The 10,342-nt window shown below is 47.0% G+C and overlaps 1 protein-coding gene across 1 annotated transcript; it reads left to right on the forward strand.

The window, feature by feature from the left end:
- Window positions 1-6,173: 6,173 nt before the first annotated feature.
- Window positions 6,174-8,681, forward strand: LOC113408046 (protein maestro-like; the record flags this gene model as incomplete). The annotated part of the gene is made up of 3 exons (XM_026659821.1): window positions 6,174-6,603; window positions 7,509-7,664; window positions 8,579-8,681. Coding segments are annotated over exons 1-3 (454 nt in total), but the record flags the coding sequence as incomplete, so codon positions are not given.
- Window positions 8,682-10,342: the final 1,661 nt, after the last annotated feature.

The following is a 10,342-nucleotide window of genomic DNA, read 5'->3' on the forward strand; positions in this document are numbered from 1 at the left end:
GGGTACCTAGCTAGGTGATTGCTGGCGCTGCAGACACAAGTGTTCTGAGCCTGCCGTTGGCCCATGTGCAGGCCTATTTTAGGTACCTGTATGTGAGGGGTGGTATGCTGTGCCCCGGCCTCTTCCATGAACACAGACTGCGCTGAGTCCTCCAAAGTGTTCTCGGGATGCCCGCTCCTGAGATCCTGGTGGTAAGGGCTCTGATGACTGTTTGACCCCAATGGATGATCTTAAGTCACCTTTACTCTTGACCTTTGTTTTCTTTCTCCTCCCTCTTGTCTCTCAGGGGACTTCTGCATCCTCACCTTCTCTGTGGCTTGTACTTTCGTGTCTAGGTTCCTCCAGCCCCTTTACATATATTTCCTCTTTACCTGGCCCTTCAGGTTTTGTTTCCACCCTCCTGAGCCTCCATACATGCCTTGGTGTCCCTGTTAGAAAGGGATGCCAGTCCATGCCCAGTAGAAGGCAGTGGGGCAATCCATCCACTACCCCTACATGTTTCTGCCTAAACTTCCCCTTGATTTCCAGAGTCACCTCTGCCATTGGGCAGAATTTATTGTCCCCATGTACATATTCAGTTTTGATCCTACCTCTGGGAAGTATCCAGTGGGGTTTCACTAACTCCTGCCCGATTAACAAACAGGATGAAGCTGTGTCCATTAGTCCCTTTGGTGGCTCCTCCCTACCCATACCGATATGGTAGGTACTTTCTTTTTTCTTCCCTGCCTGGGAGTCTTATCCCAGCCACAAAACTGTGCAAACCCACAGTCCATTTTAGGACAGTCTCTTTTTAGATGTCCTTCACGTCTATGTCGGTAGCACACTGTAGGATAAGCTCCCACTACAGTTCCTTGAGGCGCCTCCCTCTTCTTCTTGCTGCCCTTCCCAGCTGGAGGCACTCTGGTCCTTCTCAAATCTAGTCCCTTAAACCACTGACTCACTCTGGGAATGTCCGCCTCTGCAAATTCCTCTGTAACTTTACCTGTGGGGTCCAGATTAACTGGCTGGCGCCACGTAACCCATGCTCGGGTATGCTCAGGGAGACTCTGAAGAAACTTCCAGAATCATGCAGTCCATGACCTCCCCCACAGTTTGAGTATCTGGCCTTACCAATGAGTGGCCCAATCTTTTAATTTCTGTCCAAATGCACAGAGGCATAATCCCTCAATCCATCTTTCAACTCTCCATTTCTGGCAGTACTTTTCTGTGAACAGGCCCCACCTAGTCCAGCATGGCTGCCTTAATCATGTCATAATCTCTTGCCTGCTAATCACTAAGACCCATATATGTGCTTCCCCGGTTAAATAGGGTGTCAGTTGAAGGCCCCACATTGTTCTGTCCCTATGAGGTCTCACTGCTGCTCCTTTAAGAGTAACCAAAAACACATCAGGGTTGTTCGCAGGTCCCATTTTACAGAGTCTGATCTCCTGTGCCTGGTTTCCATTTCCTGTCACAGGACTGGCCAAACTTTGGAGGAGTTGTTGCCAGACCTAGGCTTGCTCCTGTATAAATTCCTGAAGGCTCTTTTGCTGTTAAACCTACCAGGCAAGCAAAGGCTGTTTTTCTGCATGGTGGGATTGTTGGAAGGTCTGTAGGGTCTTCTACACCAGCAGTTCTCAACCAGGCCGGTTTTAGGGAGTCCGCTAAGCAGGGCTGGCATTAGACTAGCTGGGGCTTAGGGCAGAAAGCTGAAGCTCTGAGCCCAGCCACGCTGGAGCCCTGAGGCCCAGCACCTGCACTAAAGCCCCGAGCCTCTGCACCCCATGAGGTTAAAAACCAGAGCCAGGAGCCCCAAACTCTGATGCCTGGCAGGGCAGAGGCCTGGAACTGGGCCATGGAGTATTTGTAGCATGTTGAGGGTGGGGGGAGGCTCAGAAACAGAAAGGTTGAGAACCCCTGTTCTACACTTCTCTTTGCTGCTTCACCATCCATTTCAGTGTTCCCTCCATCACCCGGACTGCCAAAACCTCTACACCGGCTTCTCCAACAGGCTCTCCATTTGCATAGATAACAGGGAAATCCCTGATGAGCCCCCAGCTGTGACAGAGAGGGGTGTTGCACCCCCACATCTTCCACAAACACAGACCGCGTTGAGACTTTCTTGCTTGTAAGCACCAACATATAGTCTATTTAATCCCCCTACCAATACATAGCACCTTTATATTGTATCTCAACTTTCTAAACTCTTCTCCAAAAGTGGGGGCTAAGGTGTTTCCACTCAGAGACCTCACTTTGTCAGGCTCTCCTAGCTTTTTGTCTTTCTGTTTCTCCTAGCGTGACCAGACAGCAAGTGTGAAAAATCAGGACAGGGGGTGGGGGGTAACAGGTACCCGTATAAGATAAAGCCCCAAATATCGGGACATCTGGTTACCCAAGTTTCTTTCTCTGTCTGTTCCCCTCAAAGAGCTCCTGCCCATGTCCTTTTGTACAGTTTCCCTGTTAATGGAATGATTGGTTCCTTGACTCACTAGCCCCAATCTGACCTCGTAATCAGGTACACCTCTGTCCAATTAGGCCTTCTGTGAGGAACCAAATTAGTACTAATAGTGACCAGAGTGCTGATTCAAGTGCAAACCCTCAGCTCTCTGTCACATCATAAATGTCCATTAGTGATCACCACACTCTATGCCCCCAGTGTTTGGGTCCTGATCATGTATCTTTTCCATATCATTGTACTCTGCTAGTGCCCAGACTCCTTGCAGAAAGGGAAAAATGACTGCAAAATTTTGTCCCTAGCAAAACTAGTCATATGAGATGTATGAGACTGAAACTTACCTCCCGGCATCAAGTCCTTCCAGGGACACTGGTGTCCAGGATATTGCCAATGGATGAACTGTCGATGAACAGCAGACCTGACAAGTAACCGGGGCTTCCTCGCTCTGTTCAGGCTGCACCTTCCTACTGATTGCTGCAGTTCTGTGCCTCTCTTTCCCCAGGCTTTCTATCCAAGCATTAGAGGCTGTGCTTTTCAAAGCTGGGAATGAGAGACTGGTGAGAGCGCTCAGGGAGCAGAGAACACAGAGTCTGCTTGAAAACCCCAAGACTCACCATGATGGAGTGTGTCTGCTGGTGAGGTAAGAGATCTAGGAGGCATGATTTTATCCTTGGGAATCAGTAGCAAATAGAGTGGCTGAGAGGGAACCTCCAGTTTATAGCTTTGTGGGGGATGCCCTGGGTGGAAACACACAGCTCCCATTCTTAGATATCAGTGCTGTATGCTCAGAGCAGCTGAGTTTTTGAAGTGTGCAATCTACCCCATAAGCGGTTTATTTTGTCTTCCAGTGTTCTGCTAAGATCTAGACTAATAACACCTGAGATCTTACAGAGCCTCCTCCCCTGGGTGAATTCCCCAACAGAAAACCTCCGAGTCACCAGCACAGCTTTCCTTGCCCAGGTAAGACAGAGGGTTCTGAAGAGCAATTTCACCATTAGACTGTTGTCTCATGTTTGCCTTTCTTTCGGGAGTTGTACAGTTCAGTTCATAGGAGTAATTGTCATTTTAGATAGTAGAATGGGTCCTCCTTTATATGGAAACCTCACAAGGAATTTCATTACACCTTTCTGAGTCATTCTCTCTCTGATATTTTTATTGCTGTCATTGCCTATGCTAGCTACACAACCACTGGTGCTGGCTGAGAGAGATACAGACAAAGTTTGAATTCCTGGACCTCTTCTGCCAAGTCCTAGTGCTGATACTACACAACAGCTCCTGATTTTGGTTTAGCTCAGCAGATCTTCTGAATGAACCTTAGTGTCCTAATACTATAAAACAAGCAACATACAAATACATTCACATCTATCTTAGGTTCTCATTACTGTAGTATCTGAGTACCTCAAAACTCTTTAATGTCATATCCCCACGACACTCCTGGGAGGTAGGGAAGCACAATGATTCCTATTTTACAGGCAGGGAGCTGATGCACAGAAGGGCTAAGTGACTTGCCCAAGGTCTTTGAGGGGGCAGAAAATTGAACCTGGGTCTCCTAAGTCCTGGGCTAGTGTGATAACAGCTGGACCATCCGCCCTTTCCACAGCCTTCCTCTAACATTGGCATCATATTTCCCACTTATGCTAAGCAACTATCTTAGGGGCTCATCTGGTTCTAAGAAAAACAATCGATCTGTGCCTGTGATGGGCTGTACTTGGGCTTTGAGGCTCCTTACAAGAGGCCCCGTGGTCCTACTACACCCTGCCCCAGGAAAACAGCCACAAATCTGGGTCTGACTAGAGAGGACTCATGAAAGCAGCCAATCAGAGCCCATCAGGCTCAGCTAAAAGGAGCTGCAGGGCCTTAGCGGGTCAGTTCCTGGCAGGACCTGGAGGGGCAAGAAAGGGTGCTGCTCTCTGGCCACAGAAATTCAGGGGATAGCCAGAGTTTGATTCTGGCAGCATTTGCTTAAGCTGGATTTGCAGGAAGAGGGTCCCTAAGAACTTTAACCCGGAGGTGAGGATGAAGCTAAAAGTGGCCGGTAGGAAGAAGCAAAAATGAACTGAAATCAAGCAGTGCCTAGCTACTGTTTCCAGGGTCCATGGTTTGGAACCCAGAGTTATGGGCAGGCCCTGGTTCCCCTACCATCTACAGTGGCATAAGCCCCACGGAGGGGACAATGCTTATGGAGAGCTTGAACAAAGGGCAGAATTTCAAGAACCCAGAGCTGGGGCTGGAGACCCTAGTGAGGGCAATGGGATTGTTCTTGACTACCCCAGAAGGGGTTCATTTGGACTTTGGGACGCAGCCAGAGGCCTGAGACACAGAAGACTCACTGAGGTCGGCTGGCAGGGTGCGCCAGGGGTGAGAAAAGGACTGTGGTACCAGACCCAGCCACTAAGAGGCTCTCAAGAGGTGAGTGGATCCCTATTATAGTGCCCAAAAGGAAAGCTCCATGTTTTAAGACATTTCTCATTTGTGTGGAATAATAAAGTTACAGTGTCTTATGTGCCAAGTATCAGAGGGGTAGCCATATTAGTCTGTATCCACAAGACTGTGGCTGTAGGAGGACTCCTTGTTGTTTTTAGTGTATTCCATGTCTGCTCAAATTATATTGCCAATCTTAATGATCATATTGGGGCTAATGGACATGTTGATTTTATTTCAGCTAATGAGTGATCCCATGCTCAGGGAGAAGAAGTTCCTTAAGTCTGTCCTGAGCATCTTGGAAGAAAGGTCACACGATAGGAACAGCATTGTCCGCCAGATGGCTGTGAGAGGCCTGGGAAATTTAGTTTATGGGGCACCTGAGAAGGTAAGAGAGATTACTGAATAGAATGCAGCATAACTAGAGAAACCAAGAGAGAGAGTTGTTCAGAGTTTACAGAGGCTGCACAAAATGCACTAGGCCAAATTCTGCTCTCTCATATACCCTAGTAACCTCTTTGCAGTAAATCTAGAGCAAGCTGGATCCTTTGGTAAGCTGGGCATAAGTCAACCATGGGCACTTTAATATGACCATATGTAAATGTATACATCTGGGAACAAAAAATGCAGGCCATACTTACAGGATGAGAGACTCTATCCCAGGAAGCAATGATGCTGAAAAAAACTTGAGTCGTGCCAGATAATCAGTTGAACATAAGCTCCCAGTATGAAGTTGTGGCCAAAAGGGCTGAAATGATCCTTGGAGGTATAAACAGAGGAATCTTGAAGAAGAGTAAAGAAGTTATTTTCCCTCTGAATATGGCACTCATGTGAGCACTGCTGGAATACTGTGTCCAGATCAGGTATCCACAATTCAAGAAGGATGCTGATAAATTAGAGAGGATTCAGAGAAGAGTCGCAAGAATTATCAAAGGATTGGAAAATATACCTTTAGTGATAGACTCAAGGAGCTCAATCTATTTAGCTTTACAAAGAGAAGGTTAAGGAGTGACTTGAGGACAGTCTATAACTACTCACATGGGGAATAAATTTTGATAATGGGTTCTTCACATTAGCAAACAAAGGTATAACAAGATTCAATGGGGAAAAATGAAGCTAGGCTAATTCAGACTGGAAATAAGGCATACATTTTTAATGGTAATTTTAATTAACCATTGGAACAATTTACCAAAGGTGGTGGTGGATTCTCTGTCACTAGCAATTTTAAAATCAAGATTGGATGTTTTTCTAAAAGATACACTCTAGTTCAAACAGAGACTATTTCGGGGAAGTTGTATGTTATGCAGGAGGTCAGACCGGATAATCACAATGGTCCCTTTTGGCCTTGGAATCTAAGTAACTAGGAATCTAATAATAGGATTACACAGGTGTATTATGGCACCAGGTTGGGCTCATTGTAGCTAGCACCTGGTCTGAAATATAGCTATAGGTCTCTGGGGGGGAGACGGGGTTGATGAAATTCCCACAGCTTCATAACTGCTAAAGAAAACTTATTAGAAGTGTGATCAGTGATAAGTGTTCTTTAATGTCATATGTTTGTACAGATGAAAAAGTACAAGAAGTTTCTTCTGGACATACTGATCGGGGCCTTACATGACATTTTCAGTTCGGAAGTCATTGGCGAGAGCATGAAAGCACTGGCCAAAGTCCTGAAGGAGCTGAAAGAGAAGGACATAGGTTCCTCCTTCAAAGACCTCACCCAACAGATCCGGACTTACTTTGACGATGTATGTGAACAGATCTCTCCAACCCCAGTTCAACCGATCTTGATTAGACTCCATTTACAATGCGTGATGTGGACTCCCTGGGCATTGCTCATGTCGGAGTGAAGAGATTTTAGGCCCCAGGGAAGAGAGGTGTTTTACGGAGGAGAACATTAGGAGGATGGGGATGACATCCCTGCTCCCACAGTCTCACCCTTCTATTCTTCTTTATTGCCACTGAGAACCTCAAAGAAAGTCTGAATACTAGATTAGGTAGCTAGATAACCATGAAATGGGGGTTACAGAGTACAATAGAGAGTGTTGGGCCTGTTCTATACCATTTTTATGTGAGAGGGTTGGAATGATCATTCTGTTTTGACAGAATTTAGAGATTTCAAATTTGGGTTTTGTTCCTATTTGTGGGAACCCCTCTCCCCAAAGTTCAAAACTCTTTGTGAAACAAAATTACTATTCTCAACCTAGCTCTATGGGAAGCGTTGGCCCAGGGCAGTCTGCTCTCAGACTATCCCGGTGCTGGGAACCCAGGAAACTCTGGGAGCTAGAGGTGCCAGGGAGTTGCAAATTTGAGAGCCAGGACTCCCAGGGTCCCAGAAGCTGGGGGCCTGGAAGCCCACGATCCCAATCAGCCTGCTAGATTGGCTGCTACAGAGCTGGATGAGTGCACTGGAAAGACACCAGGCAAGTTTCTAAGGACCCCTACCTGGCTTCCGGAGGAATTTCATCAAAACTGAACGGTCTCTAAAATATTTTGATGAATCAGCAAATTCGAACAAAAAATTGGTTAATTACCGTTTTTCCGACTAGCTGTAGTTGGAATCACTCTACTTTAGCGTAGAAGAGATGGCTGTGCAAAGTGCATGATGTGATTGTCTCTTAGTTACTAACTTGCGGGGCTTTCTTGGCTGTAGGAGGATGATGCTCTTCGCTCAATGGCCTTTGTCCTATTTGGCATCCTGGCCCGGCTGACAAAGAGAAAATGGAAGACCTATTTCGCCGACCAGGTTAAAAAGAGCTGGGTCACACTTCTGCTGCACCTGCAAGACCCAAACCCTGAGGTTTCAATGGTAAGACCGACAGTGACTTATTTACTAAGCAAAAGGAATCTTCCTTCCAATGCCAGGGGAGCTCTGCTATTCCTGCCTGCTGTGGAGGCCCAAATTCTCCCCTCAGTTCATTGCCCTCCTGCTGAGTCAGTTCCAGCCAGGTTGGTCCATGGCTGCCTCACCAGAATCCAGGAGAGGTCATGGGTCTGACCCCGACAGGTCTCTGTTCCTGTCTGTCTCTGCACCCCAGGCCCCTGCCTCCCCAGAACAGAGAGACCACAGCTATGCCTGGTGCAGCAGCTTTCATCGGTCTATCTGTTCCCAAAAGACATTGATGCTATCGCCAGGTTTCAGTTGAAGCTCTCCCGTCTATTAGTCATTCCTGCATGTTTTCTGCCAATTACATCCAGATGAATCTCTTTTTTTGATCCTGGAATAGATGAGCAGTCACGCAGATGAGTTCCCTTTGAATGAACATAGCACTCGGTAGGGAACAATTCAATGGTGTGACACTCTTTTTCAGGAATGCAGAGCTACGTTTCACCTCTGTTTCCCATTTTTGGGACTGAAGAGACTCCAAAGTGCAATTAATGAGCACCTTGGTGGCACAGCCAAGCTGAAGCCTGAACAGCTCCATGTGGACATTTGCAGATACCTTGTGAGTGAGCTGTTGAACTGTCTGAGATTATTGACTGGAGTGGTGGTGTAGAGGTTTGTGGGGGGGGATGTGTGATGGATAATGTAAATAACTGTAAGAGTGGGATATACGACTGAGGGTGATGGGAAATGTAAATCTGCCACAGATTCCCATTGTTCCCACTTCTACCCAGCCACCTGTTCTCTATCTTATTTACCTGTGGTTCGTAAAAGCATGTGCTGGCAGTCAAAGGGCACTTCTGGCCAGAGAGAGCTCATGTGTCCCTGATTTCCTCTAGGCCAAAGAGAATGCAGAGCTGCTGGAGAAATTGTACCAAATCACCATCACGTACTTCTATAGCAGCTGGGAAGAGATCCGGGCAGTTGCAGCCAACTTAGCTGGTGAGAGATGATGCCCAGTGTCCCTTTTGGTATTTCCATTGAGGGAGACAGAAACAATCCCACTGTGCAGCGCTGAGCTGCCATTAATCTCTCTGTGCCTCAGCTTCCCATCCATAGATGGAGATGTTAATATCCCTACCTCCCCAGTGTGGTGGATTAGTTGCTATCAGTGCTTCGGGATCATTGCAGGGAAAGCACGGTGCAGTCATTTAGTAGTAGAGGCAGGGACATTGTCACGTAGGGCATGGTTACACTTTGAGCTGGGTGTATAATTCCCAGCTTGATGAGACGTACCTGCACTAGTCCTGCGTGCTAAAAATAGAGAGTAGTTGCGATGGCAGGAGCAGCAGGAGGTTTAACCACCCCAAGTATGATCCCATCCAAACCCCAAAGTCTATTCTCAAGGTGGCTAGCTCCTCCCACTGCTCGTGCTGCCTTAGCTACATTCTAATGTTAGCATGCTAGCGCTGTCAGAGCCAGTGTGGGCATGTCCCATTGAACTGGGAGAGATACCCATAGATCAAAGTGCAGACCTACCCACAGTGTTGTTCAGTGCTCCTCACTGCTACTTCATCATTGGGAGGCATGCAGCCCACCTCCCCATAGCACCTGCTGTTTCAGGTTCCTGGCCACACCACCTTGTCAAGGAAGCATTAGATTCCTCCTCTTTGGCCCTGTGCCCTCTTCACCCTACCACACCCATGTGAGACAGGCAGGCATTGTGGCCTACGTCTCACCTATCAGTCACCTTGTGAGATCCCTGCTTAGAACTCACTTATTCCTGGCCCCAGTCCTTTGCACAGACCACTAGACCAAGACACTATCTTAGTATGTCTCCAATAACTGACAGCAGTGGCAAGAGGAACACAGACTGTTTCAAGCAAATGGGTTTTATGGAAACATTCTTTTTAAAAAATGTCTCTCTCATTTTCTTCAGTGTGGACTCTAAACTGCTCTAGCATCCTCTTGCCCACAGCTCACCCTTAGGCCCACAGTAGGAGATGCCAAAGACGTGTCTAGGGGCTGCTAATATCACTTTGCACTCAACAAGGGAAGGTTTTATTATTATTGTTGTTATTTATTTTACATTGTGTATTTAGGCATCATCCTGGAACACACAGACAGGCAGCGTATGAAATGGCTGGACCTGGAACATCTGCTGCTGTGTAAGTAATAAATACAGCTGAAGTCCTGTTCATTAGTGAGTTCTAAAGGAATTTAGCTGACAAGCAGCAGTAACCGATACCACTGGTGCAAAGTGCATCAGCCACACAGCAAAGGACAAATTCACTCTTGCCCAGTAGAAAGTCCGCTTTAATTTTCCCTGAAGGAGGAAGCTACAGAAGGTGTGATATGAGTCAGTACATCTCCTGGTTGTCCTGGCAATGCCCCCTCCACAGCCAGTGCTATCCACTCTTTGGGCTTTATTGGCTCTCTGTGGACTTCCCAGGTGAGAAGAAGTTGTAGCCACTTTCTGCTACCTCAAATTTCCCACCAGCAATTTTTCTTCCAGTAGGTGCCCTGTATCATGCATAAACCAGCTTGGACCTGGCCTCTGTTAAATTCCAGGTTTATTTGAGCTCAGGCAGTGTCTCCTGAATAGAGATGGAAAATAAACTTAAAAGTGGAAGCTATTGAAACAATGGACCTTCTTCCATTTA

Source organism: Terrapene carolina, unplaced genomic scaffold (genome assembly GCF_002925995.2).
Source record: "Terrapene carolina triunguis isolate 2854851 unplaced genomic scaffold, T_m_triunguis-2.0 Scaffold704, whole genome shotgun sequence".
Classification (NCBI taxonomy): Eukaryota; Metazoa; Chordata; order Testudines; family Emydidae; genus Terrapene; species Terrapene triunguis.